Below are 13,633 nucleotides of genomic sequence, written 5' to 3'. Positions count from 1 at the left end.
GTTAAGTGTCTCATTTCCTAATCTAATTCCGTCAGCATCACCCTGACTTAATTTGACTACATTCCATTTTCCTCATTTTGCTTTTGTTGATGTTCGTCTTACACACTCCTTTCAAGTAACAGCCCTGGTCCTTTGCTGTCTCTGACAGAATTACAATGTCATCGACGAACCTCAAAGTTTTTATTTCTTCTCCATGGATTTTAATTCCTACTCCTAGTTTTTCTTTTCTTTCCTTTACTGCTTGCTCAATATACAGATTGAATAACATCAGGGATAGGCTACAACCCTGTCTCACTCCCTTCCCAAGCACTGCTTCCCTTTCATGCCCCTTGACTCTTATAACTGCGATCTTGTTTCTGTACAAATTCTAAATAGCTTTTCACTCCCTGTATTTCACCCCTGCCACCTTCAGAATTCGAACCAACATTGTCAAAAGCTTTCTGTAAGTCTACAAATGCTAGAAACGTAGGTTTGCCTTTCCTTAACCTATCTTCTAAGATCAGTTGTAGAGTCAGTATTGCCTCATGTGTGCCAACATTTCTATGGAATACAAACTGATCTTCCCCTGAGATTGGCTTCTACGTTTTTTGATTTGTCTGTGAAGAATTTGTGTGATAGTTTGGTAAGTTCTACACCTGTCAACACGTGCTTTCTTTGGGATTGGAATTATTATATTCTTCTTGAAGTCTGAAGGTACTCCGCGTGTCTCATACATCTTCCTCGCCAGATGGAAGAGTTTTGTCACGGCTGGCTCTCGCAATGCTATCGGTAGCTCTCACAGAATGTTGTCTACTCCTGGGGCCTTGTTCCTACTGAGGTCTTTCAGTGCTCTGTCAAACTCTTCATGCAATATCATGTTTCCCATTTCATCTTCATCTACGTCCTCCTCCATTTCCATAATATTGCCCTGAAGTACATCACCCTTGTATAAACTCTCTATATATTCCTTCCACATTTCTGCTTTGCCTTCTTTGCTTAGAACTGGTTTTCTGTCTGATCTCTCTATATTCATACAGGTGGTTCTCTTTTCTCCAAAAGTGTCTCTAATTTTGCCGTAGGCATTATACACCTCAACTCTAGTGATATATGCCCCCTACAGCCTTACATTTGTGTTCTAGCCATCCCCACTTAGTCATTTTGCACTTCCTGTAGATATAATTTTTGAGACATTTACACTTCTTTTTGCCTGCTTCATTTACTGCATTTTTGTATTTTCTCCTTTCATCAATTAAATTCAATATCTCTTCTGTTACCCAAGGATTTCTGCTAGCTCTCATCTTTTTACCTACTTGATCGTCTGCTGCCTTCACTATTTCATCTCTCAAAGCAAGCCATTCTTCTACTACTGTATTTCTTTTCCCCGTTCTTGTTAATCATTCCCTAATGCCTTCTCTGAAACTCTCTACAACATCTGGTTCTTTCAGTTTGTCAAGTTCCCATCTCCTTAAATTCCCACATTTTTGCATTTTCTTTAGTTTTAATCTACAGCTAATAACCAACAGATGGTGGTCAGAGTCCTCATCTGTGCTGGAAATGTCTTGTAATTTAAAACCTGGTTCCTAGATCTCTGTCTTACCATTATATAATCTACCATTATATAATCTGTCTGAAACCTTCCAGTTTCTCCAGGCCTCATTCACATATACCACCTTCTTTCATGATTCTTAAACCAAGTGTTAGCCATGCTTAAGTTATGCTCTATACAAAATTCTACCAGCTGACTTCCTCTTTCATTCCTTACCCCCATTCCATACTCACAACTTTTCCTTCTCTTCATTTTCCTAGTTTCGAATTCCGGTCTCCCTTCAGTATCTGAATAATTTTGTTTGTCTCATCGTACATTTCTTCAATCTCTTCAACATTTTTAGAGCTAGTTGGCATATAAACTTGTACTGTGGTAGGCGTGGGTTTCGTATCTTTCTTGGCTACAATAGTGCGTTCACTATGCTGTTTTTAGTAGCTTACCCGCGCTCCTAATTTTTTATATTTTTTTTATTCATTATTAAACCTACCCCTGCATTTACCCCTATTTGATTTTGTATTGATAACCCTGCATTTACGTGATCAGAAGTCTTGTTCCTCCTACCTCCGAGCTTCACTTATTCCCACTATATCTAAATGTAACCTATCCATTTCCCTTTCTAAATTTTCTAACCTACCTGCCCGATTAAGGGGTCTGACATTCCACGCTTTGATCCCTAGAATGCCAGTATTTTTTCTCCTGATAACGACGTACTCTTGAGTAGTCCCCGCCCGGAGATACGAATGGGGGACTATTTTACTCAAGAGGACGCCATCATCATTTAACCATACAGTAAAGCAGCATGCTCTTTGGAAAAATTACGGCTGTAGTTTCCCCTTGCCTTCAGTTGTTCGCAGTACCATGACAGCAAGGCCGTTTTATGGTTAATCTTACAAGGCCAGATCAATCATCCAGACTGTTTCCCCTGCAGCTACTGACTGAAAAGGCTGCTGCCCCTCTTCAGCAATCACACATTTGTCTGGCCTCCCAACAGGTACCCCTTCGTTGTGGTTGCACTTGCAGTATGGGTATCTGTATCGCTGAGGCATGCAAGCTTTCCCTCCAGTGGCGAAGTCCATGGTTCATTTGGTGTGTGTGTGTGGGGGGGGGGAAACATGATGGAAATCAATAACTCTAGTCTAGAGGTGCATACATTAGAGTTTTGAATGTTCTTACGACTACAGGCTTAACTGAAGATAATGCTCACTTCCCTAGGATTTGCTGTAGGTTGTTGGTTATCTAAGGCTGCTTGATCTGGAACTCTGGTGCTTGCTGGAACTCTGACTTGCTTCACATTTGAAGGCCTCCATATATGGAGCTTGGGGCTGTTTGCTTACAGATAGAGGATGTAACTGTGTCGTTTTTTACATCCAGTTCGCAATCACTGAGTGTGAAATCAGTGGTTTCTCAATACGTATGGGCCCTTAATGTGCTGGTGTAAGAGGCTAATATCCCCCCACCCCCCCCCCACCCCCCCCCCACCCTCCACCTTTCAAGCTTTGGTCATTACAGAGCACATTCCAAAAGAACTTCACATCAGAAAAGTGCTGAGGAATCAGAAAATCTGTGACTGCTCTTATTTTCTGTGGATTGGGAGGTGCTTCATTGCCATTCACCAGGTGCCCCATGGTGTTTATTTCTTGGTTGGTGAGGAGGAAGTTTTTTGGATTCAAGCAGAAGCCTGTAGCCTGAACACACAACATGGTCCTCAGGTGGCGTAGATGTTCTTCAGATGACTTTGGCAAAATGAAGCAGTCCTCCAGATATCAGATGCACTGTCCATTTAAGGTGTCATTGTAGCTCGTCAATATGTATTTGAAGGTGGTAGAAGCATTACGTAGTTCAAACAGCTTAACTTCTTGTAAGTGGGTGGCAGAGGGTTCATCAAACCACTTTCATTCTGTTTTTATAGCATTCCACTGTCAAACAGCACATTTATAAAACAAACACTTATTTTGTTACAATGATTGTTTCTCCCTGTGTAGTTGCATATCAACAAAAATATTTGTGTTCAGAGGAAGGCACTGGAGATTGAAATTTCAGGAAAAGATCTTACCACAATGAAAAATGCTTTTGTTTTAATGATTGCCACCCCAACTCGCTTAACATATCCATGACACACTCTCCCCCGTTTCGCAAAAATGCAAAACGAGCTGCTGCTGCTCTTTAAACTTTCTCATTGTCCACCGTCAATCCTGTGTGGTAAGGATCCCGTACCATACAGCAGTACTCTGGCAGAGGATGGACCAAAATAAAGTTGTTCGTAATTGTAATTCCTTGATATTTAGTTGAATTCATAGCTTTTAGATTTGCAGGATTTATCATGTAAATGAAATATAACGGATTCCTTTTGATACATGTAGATGACCTCGCACCTTTCTAATATTTACAGTCAATTGCCACTTTTTGCACCATTTAGATATTTTGCGGAAAACATTTTGCTGTTGGTTTTCATCTTCTGATGGTGACTTTACTAGATGATAAATGACGGTGTCATCAGCAATCAGTTTGAGATGGCTGCTAAGATAATCTTCTAAACCATTTATATAGAAGCCGTAAGAGGTTAAAGAGGGCAATCTTTTCCCACTCAGCCTTGTCAACTTTGATTTGCCGGTAGCTTCTGCGTGTCGGTGTGGTTCAGAAATATTTTGCTCCTTTCAAGCAGTCTAGGGTGTCATCAGTGCATGAAAATGGTTTGAAATACCTTTTTGCGATTTTGTTGTCATTGGTAATTGCCGAAAAATGCTGTGTGCCATCCATCTCCTTCACAAGACAGCAGGAGAGGTTGAAGGCCAATCTGAACATCTAATGATGTCATCTTGCAGCTTCTTCCCCACTTCCACCTGGGTTATCAGTAGTTCAGCCGACGACACCCTATACAAATATTGATGTACTGGTGGGTGATTCCCAGTGTTGGGAGGGTGTTCTACCATGGGCCTCTTGGTATGTCAAGTCTCCACTTCACATTTAAAAGCATCTGAAAATCGCCAAAGGAAACTAACACTTGCCAATATTATTCCTTAGTGAAGCCATGTAGATTGGACTGGTTCAGGTGTTCCTACTCACATATATTTAGGGATGAGCTGTGGCTGCTCATGACCACAAACAGTGCTTATGATCGTCACTGGCATATAGATATCTTCTGGAGCCTGAGTAGCTTTTTGGCATTGATAATAGCTTCACAGTTCAGCTGAGTATCTAGAGTGATGACTGGAACTTGTCTCGTTGATGACATTGGAATAACAATCTCTTCGACAGCAAACAACTCCCCAGAGCAGTCTTTGTGACATGTCCTTGTTGGAATGGTTTTGTCAATCTGGTGCTCTTATTTTCCACATTTTATTACTGCTTGTGATGCCTGCAAGAAGTCCCATCCAAGAACAGACTGTGATTAAATTGTGTTAAAATGACTGGCTCAAAGGGCTGTGTTCTGTCAATGATGGTTATTTTTACAGTGAATGTTCTTAATGACTGAATGTATTCCCCATTCACAGCTTAAAGTGCAATCACTTTTGTATCACTGAACTAGCTGGTGACGATAAGCATTCAACACTAGAAAGAAGCAAGCCATTAAATCGGCGAGTGCTCGGACTGGTTGGCCAGTGATGATATCAGTGTGATTTCCTAACGACTGCCATCCATTCAGTGTCTTCTCTTCCTGTTTGGTGTTTGGGAGCAGTGAGGTCGTGGCGGTCTTTCACATATGTCACAGTCTGCAACTCGTGGTTTAGTGGCTAGTGTTGCTGCTTCTGGATCACGGTGTCCCGTGTTCGATTCCCGGCTGGGTTGGGGATTTTCTCCGCTTGGGGACTGGGTGTTTGTGCCATCATCATCATCATTCGTGACTGTAGCTAGATTGGTACTTTGCTGATGACTGCGCAGTTGGGCACCCCACACACCAACCATAATCATCATCATCATCATCATCACCACAACTGTCACAAAGACTGCACTTGGGAGTCAGCTATACTACTTTTGGCTGAGTCTTTTTGCTACATTTCCTTGATGTACTGGCGCCACTTCGTGGATTCCTTTGTTGTGTTATCCTTTATCAGAAGAGCTGGATGGGAACCAACATGGGGTCTGAAAACAATAATTGTGTGCAACCCGGTTCTCTGTATTCATCCATGAGAGACAGAAAACAATAGATACAGGTGCCCAGGTAGATACTGTTTCCTTGACTTCTGAAAAGCATTCAATACTGTTCCACACTGCTGCTTAATGAGCAGACCATGAGCATATTGAACATCAGATAAGCCGTGTGACTGTATTGAAGAATTTGTAGCAAACAAAACACAACATATCATTCTGAATGGAGAAAAGTCTTCAGACATAAAAGTAACTTTGGGGATGCCCCCAAGGCACTGTTACAGGCCCATTACTTTCCACAATATAAAATTACCAAGTAGATAATGTTGGAAGTTCCCTGAGGTTTTTTGTGGATGAAGGTATTGTATACAAAGAAGTTTTGATGCAGAAAATTGTAGTAAAATGTAGTGTCGATGCTTGGTGCAGGGAGTGGCAGTCAAGTCTTAACATAAACAAATGTAAGGTATTGCAAATGCATTCTATGATAACAAAATTACAGAACAATTACTGGCAGCAGTTACTTCCATAAAATGTCTAGGAACATGTAGATGGAGTAATTTGAAATTGAACAACCACATAAAATTAATGATGACTGAGACAGATGCCAGATTCAGATTCATTGGAAGAATGCTTGGGAAATTTAGTCCAGCGAGACAGGAAGTGGCTTACAAATCACTCGTTAGGCCAATACTTGAATATTGCTCAACAGTATTGGAGCCTTACCAGATAGGACTGATTGATTTGAGAAGATCCAAAGAAGAGTGGCACATTTTGTTACTGGTTCGTTTAGTAATTGTGAAAGCTTCATGAAGCTTCTCAGCCAACTCTAGTGGCAGGTGCTGCAAGAGAGGCATTCTGCATCATGTTATGGTCTACTGATAAAGATCCGAGAGCATGCATTCTTAGAAATTCCCTCCTACATATATCTCGTGAAAAGTCCATGAACATAAAATTAAAGGGATTTGAGCCCACGCAAAGACCTACCCTCTTTCCGTTAACCATACGAGACTGGAACAGCAGAAAGGGGAAGTGTTACTGGTGCACAACATACCTTCTGCCACACACTATAAGATGGCTTGCGTAGTATAGATGCAGATGCCTTCTGTGAGTCCATTCATCTAGTGAGCTTTTGTTGGCTTGTCATATTTGGATTCACAATGTGGTATGGGGTCAAAACATTTGATATGTGAGATTTTGTCTTTTCCTCATGACACTGTGCCCTGTACTTCATTTGACCTTCCCCTAAGTGTACTTGCTGCTGGTGGTTACCAAACATTTTCTTTATTTTGGGCTGGAATTTTTCCCAGCTACCGAGCATCTTTTCATTCTTCTTGAACCACTGGGCTGTATTGTTGAAATAAAAGTAGACCTTTGCCAAACACATCAAGTCTCTGGAAAACACTGGTGGATGCAAGATGCACAGCTGACTTGTTGCTGTTTTGGAATCCATTAATTTCCTGAATATATGGACCTTGGGAACAGTTTACTGCTTACATTGTGGTTACTGTCCACATAGACCATGGCATTTTTGTTGTCTAATAATTGGAGCCATGGTGATGAAGATGTTCTGAGTACCCAGCATCTCCACCAAATAGTGTCACACCTTAACTGTAGTCAAATCAAAATCTGAAGACAGGGGCATCAATGAACTACATCACCTATCACTGAAACCATGTTTATTACGAACATCAGTGTACAGCCAGAATGGAACTGAACTGGATGCAGAGTACTCATACTTAAACACTCGTTGAATGTTCCAGAATATGCAAAGAAATATTGACAAACTTCCAGAAATGATAGGTAGCAAACAACATATCATTGCCAGTGACCTGAACTGCTATGCCACACTGCTTGCAGCACATCGCATGACACTATTGTAAAAATCCATAACTAGATATTTTTAATGAAATTTAATATTCTGTTCATTTATTTTGAGGTAGTTACTTTCTCTCATACTTACTATTTATATTTGGAAGAAATTGTGTATTAAGCTAATGTGACGGGAAACTGCTTTCTAATTACCTTAGAAGCAATTATCATACCTTTAGTTATGGTGAGAAAAATAGGTACATGTATTACTTAAGTATTTGCTGTGAGATAATGAGGGCAGAATGGTTTTTCCATGCCTCACTTACAAAGTTACCAACATTGCGAATTCAAGTGAAGGCAAATTAATGTTAAGCAAATTGAGAGACTTGTAAGGGCAGCTGTATGTGAAGCATTTAGTGGATCAGAAAGCAGTATCTTACCTACATGAAATTATTGTGTTTGTGTGTTTGTCAGATGCTATGTGCTGTTACTTTCTTGAAACTTTCTGCATCCGTTCTCTTCAGTCTTATTGGAAGTGAAACAGTGATTCTGAAAATTTAGATTATCTTGAATGATAAGTGACACCAGACCTTTTTGTTGTACTAATCATGTAATAGCTGCAGTTATCTACAGAAATGAATCTTTGTTCATATTTTTGAAGTATGTGAGTATTAATTCTCATAAATTCTGATGTTACAAAAATAATGAAGTAAGTAATTGATTTTTGCTGACTGATGGATTTATTGAATGAGAAAAAAGACTCGCTATCATTACATATTCATATAAAAGATTACATGTGGCTAGTCATGTTTATTTGGCTGTGATTAATGGTATAAGCTCAGCAGTTAGTGAAATATTTGACTTAATTAAATATTTACCGTGATACAAGTATAAAAAAGTTTCATACATGTGACAGCTTCTCTTTCCCCCCCCCCCCCCCCCCCCCAAAATCTAACTTCTCTACATGCTGTAAGCTCGTGGCTGCTTGGAATTTCCTTGTAGTATGGTAGTGTGTGTATGTCAGGGTCACTGTTCCCAGTTATTTGTAAAGCTTCTTTAAACTTGCATATTCTTGCTTTGGAGCATGTAGCATTCATTTGTGCTGCTTTCATTCTTTAATACTAGCATATAGAATGCACATATCTTGTTATACACTTCTGATAAAGAAACTCAATGATTTGTAGGAAGAGTTAATACTATATTGGCATGGGCTTTCCTCCTCCTCCTCCTCCTCTTCTTCTTCTTCTTCTTCTTCTTCTTCTTCTTCAGATGACTGCTTTTATTTTAATTATGTCATACATGTGATACTGTGTTGTTTTCTGCTGGTTGCACATACTAGTTCTTAAATAGAGCAGTTACTGTTGCAGATGAAAGATACTTACCACTTTTAGTAATATGTTTCAATATCTGTACACTTAATTTGTGTTGCAGGCGAAAGGGTGGTGGTGGTGGTGGTGGTGGTGGTGGTGGTGGTAGTGGTGGTGGTGGTGGAGGCAGTGGTGGTTGTGGTGGTGGTAGTAGTGGAGATGCTGGTGGGGGAGGTCAGGCCAGGGATAACAGGTGAGGAATTTTATTTCATTAAACATCAAAATCTTTTGTACAGACACTGTTTGAGAACATGGAATTTGCAACATGGCTCCTGTGACCAGTATTGTGTTTAATGTTTAGCAATATCAATGGCATAAATGAAAGTAAAAGATTTGAGTATAACTTCATTGAAGGTCTCTCTCTCGTATTAAATAAGTTTGAGAATAAAATACAGTCATTGGTTGCACATAAAGGAAATTTATATCGCTTTACTGGTTTCAGAAGCCTATAAAATTTCTTATATTATAAATCTTGGTACTTGGCAATACATGTATGTAAAGTACAAGAAGCATATTACAAAAACTTACTTAATATTGGTTTACAAGATGTCAATATCTTCATCACAAAAGGACAGTGCCATGACGTGTCAAAAAATAAACATATTGAGAGTGATAATTGTGAACATGGATTGATAAACATACAGTGAACGAGTCACATTTATGCATACAGTGAAGTTGCTGTGCTAGTAGCAAGGAACATCTATAAAAGCACATAAAGTATGACTTAGGTATATAAAGGAAGTTGAAAAAAAGGGCGTACTTCCATGTAAGCTGTTGCTAAAATTAATATCTAAATGAAACGGTCTGATTTTCATCGTTTTATAAGAGATGGTATAAAAATCAAATAATCTATTTCTCAGTACAAATTTAATAATCAGCTTATACCATCTCTTATAAAATGAAGAAAATTAGAACAATTCATTTAGGTATTAATGTTACCAAAAGCTGATTTGGAACTATGTGCCATGTTCTTTTCATGTGTGTAATATGACTTCCTTTATGTAGTTAATTATAATTTATATATGCTTTTGTATATGTTCCTTGCTGTTAGCAAAACAACTGTACTATCTGTATAAATGTGATTCATTCACTGTAAGTTATCAATCTGCATTTACAATTGTCATCCACAATATATACATTTTTTGATATCATGTGGCATTAGTCTTCTGTGAGGAAGTCATTGACATCTGCTAAACCAATATTCAGTAAGTTTTTATAATACACTTCTTGTACTTTACATACGTCTGTGCCAATGTTCTAATGATTTGGGTTTTTGAAGGTGACAGATTAAACTGTTTAAACCATTACAGCGAAATTTCCTTAATGTGCAACTGACAACTGAATTTCATTGCCTATTTTTATTTATTTATCTCTATTCATCCACCACAGTTGCCGAAAAAATAACAGCTATGAATAAAATCGTATATTAAATAAGTATCAACCAAAGTACTTTGCTTACTGTGCAATGGGAATTTCACCCTACCATGCACTTCACAGTGGTTTGTAGTGCGAAGACGTAGATACAATTTTACCTTTAAGAGTAGATTCTTAGGCTGCCACAGCATCTTTCATACTTCCATATTATAATATTTATGTGGTTGTGACAAGAAGATTATGACAATTCTTTGTGCTGATAACCTGTAGACCTTCCCCCGTGAGTTTAACTAATTTACAGCTCCTAAGTTTCGAATTGAGTATTTTTATGTAGGGAGGTGTGATATTCAACTTTTCATCCCAGAAGGTGTCAAGAGTGCACCCTATCAAAGCATCACTCTCTTTAGATTACTTTACTCAGCTGAAAAACCAGGGGCTTTATTGTCAGTATTTGTTGAAAGTTTAGTTAAAGCCTATGCTTTTAAACTGAACTTTATTTAATTTGATTTTGCTGTTTATCTATGTGCATATAAATCTAGTATGACTGTGTTGTGCAGAATCAATTTAACATTGATTATGTTGCAAGGCATGTGTTCATGTCTTGTAGTTAAGGCTGTCCAATCTGCTGATTTAATCTACTCTCCTACACATATACGTTCTTCTCCAAGTTCTTGTTTGTATTCAAGCAATAATTGTTAAGTGTCCTTAATTTTTTTCTATGTGGGCAGGTGTTAGCCAGGATACTTGACTGTGTTCTGTATATAATGTGCAAAGAGAGTATCGATTTGTAACTATCCGGAGTGGTTTCATGTTGTGTGCATGATGGAAGGACAAAAATGGTAGGTAACAGGAAAATAGTGAAATATTCTATGGAGAAGGAAAGGAGAGGAGAAGAGGGACCAAAAATCATGGTATCACAGGACATGAAAAGTTTGCAGAAATAAGTGGACACTGTGGAAACATTGGAAGAATGGAACCTTTCCCAGGTTGCCACTGCACTTGCTGACGACAGTCGTTCAGGATGGTTGAGAACCATGATCCATTACTTAACATAATGCAGTGCTATTCATCAGCAGTCCATGCCTCCTGGTCACAGCACCACTCCAAACACAGCCATTTGTGTAGTTCTGTTAACGGGAGCCTGTGCACGGGATGGTAATTCTATGGTTGGCTGCTGTTGCTACTTTCCCACCATTGGTGTGATGTGACACAGAATATGTAGGGAGTCCATGGGAGTCCTTTACTTGTTCTTGGATGGCAGGCTTAGAATTAAAGTGGTTATGAATTGCTTGATACACAATACTGTGATCATAGGTGATCGACTGGGAATTTGACATTGAGTATGCCTGCCCTCACAGTCCCATGTGGTTTAACATTGGGAGGTTGTTACAACCTGAATGCTCAGAAAATGGGGATATTTGCATGATTTGGCCAGTCGGCCAATTGGAGACCCAAAATTAGGTCCCTTTCAAACTCTTTGACCGGTGCTGGTAATGTTGCCTCACATGAGTAAGTGGCATCTCCATGTCCATCGCAGTGATCATTCAGTGTCTGATACTATTCACACCTGTTTTATATACCCTACCAGGCCTAGTAACAATACTAAAAACGAACAAAAGCACTGCCTCCTGGTGGCCATTCTACCTGTTAGAGAGATTTGCAACTGTAATCATTAACGTGTGTGTACATAATTACATTGGCATGACTTCTGGGTCTTCACAATTTTTATCAGGCAGTGTCTTTCAGGTATGAGAGCAATAACTGCAAAGGATTAACTAACTTAAACTTTTGGGAAAGAGTAGGCCAAATCAGTAAAAGGATTTAAATCTGTGGCAACAAACCTCTGGCTGTGAGGAATCTTTTTGTGCTGGAAAGTGAAAATGACTCTTCACAAGCAAAAACATGTTTATTTGGATTGTGAGGAATGACTATGTTAATTTTCTTTTATGAGAACAGAGAGCTTTTATCAGTGTCTGGTTGGAAAGAAACTGGTATTTTCGGTCAGTTATGTGGTCATTTTGTTATTCTTATTAGACAGCTGAGTACATTTTATGTCACAGAAACTCCTGTTATTGCTGAGAGAGTGCTGTATTATATGGGTTATCATGCAGCTTCAACTAGTTTTCAACAATGATTTTTCCCAGAGCACCTTTGTTGAGCAACGGTTACTCGAGACACAGGTCATCTGTTTCCTTTTGCCCTTAAGATTAATGATTTTCCTTCAACAGCTGTCACCATGCTCTTTATTTATTATTTTTGTATTCCCATTTTTGTTTCAGTTTGTCTCTGTTAAACGTCATTGTGTGTGGTATTGCATAATGAACAGTGATCAACAGGTTGTGTATTATAGGGATAAAATTATGACTCGTTTATCTCTGTTTTTAGTTCAAGAATGCTAATTTTATTGTACTGTAAAGGTGCTTTTTCAAGCCTGGCTTAATTTTCATTTTCAGGAGTGTAAGCAGAGACAGATTATACAACCATGATGGTTTGGATGACAAAAATACCTTCACCACAGCTAGTGAAAGAAATAGAGTAAGAGGTTCCAGTAATGAACGGACTAGAAATAGAGTTCCTAGCGGAGACAGAAACAGAGGAAGAGGTCACAGTAATGAGAGAAACAGAAACAGAGGTCTCAGCAGTGAAAGGGGCAGAAATAGAGGTCTAAGTCCTGAAAGGAAGGGTGGGGACATGGGAAGAAATAGGGGCCCTAGCTGGGAGCGTAACAGAAACAGAGGATCGAGTCGTGATAGGAAAGGTGGTGGAGACAGAGACAGAAACCGTCATCGAGGCCTGAGTCATGAGAGAAACAAGAACAGAGGACCGAGCACGGAACGAGGAAAAAGCAGATGTCTGAGCCCAGATAGGACAAGAAACAGGGGAATGAGTCCTGGCAGGGGAAGAATAATCAGTCCAGAGCGGAATAGGAATCGTGGCCTAAGTCCAGAAAAGGCCAGGAACAGCAGAGGTACTAGTGCAGACCGTAACAGAAATCGAGGACATAGTAGTGACAGGAAAGGAGGTGGTGGTAGTGGCAGGAATAGGGGTGGTAGTGGTGAAAGGAAACGTAATCGAAGTGGAGAACGCAGAGGACGTCGTCGAGGTGGTCGTGGAGTAAGCAGGGAGAGGAGGGCTGCTGCAGCCGAATCAAAAGGAGCACCTTCAGGATCATCTGCAGCAGTTCCACCACCTTCACATCCAAATGTGGCTGGCATATTGATACTGCCACCAGGAGAACAGACCCAGCCAGCAGGCCTGGTTCACCATCAGCAGCAGTCTACAGTGCAGCAACAAACAGTTGGAACCTATGTTGTCCCACAGCACAGGCAACTCTTTGATCCAAGCAACCCTGGGAAGCCCATTATCGTGCCACGTACAAATACTCGTTCTGCAAGGTGTGTAATCTTCTCAATATTTATTTCTAGTAGAATTCTTGCTTCATTAATTTATTTGTCTATAATTTGAAAGAGTA

The 13,633-nt window shown here is 39.6% G+C and overlaps 1 protein-coding gene across 2 annotated transcripts in view; it reads left to right on the top strand.

Moving 5' to 3' along the window:
- LOC126349494 (telomerase-binding protein EST1A) overlaps positions 1–13,633 on the top strand; it is a 321,638-nt gene that overhangs the window by 81,179 nt on the left and 226,826 nt on the right. Inside the window, exons 5-6 of one of the 2 annotated variants that reach the window (XM_050002434.1) lie at positions 8,852–8,980; positions 12,615–13,556. In XM_050002434.1, coding sequence (XP_049858391.1) covers positions 8,852–8,980; positions 12,615–13,556 — 1,071 coding nt within the window. The remainder of the gene's footprint in view (positions 1–8,851; positions 8,981–12,614; positions 13,557–13,633) is intronic. The other variant, XM_050002435.1, reaches the window with a different exon arrangement.

This window comes from Schistocerca gregaria, chromosome 1 (assembly GCF_023897955.1).
Source record: "Schistocerca gregaria isolate iqSchGreg1 chromosome 1, iqSchGreg1.2, whole genome shotgun sequence".
NCBI lineage: Eukaryota > Metazoa > Arthropoda > Insecta > Orthoptera > Acrididae > Schistocerca > Schistocerca gregaria.
Note: the sequence above shows the minus strand (reverse complement) of the source record. Positions and strands in the feature narration are given on the sequence as shown.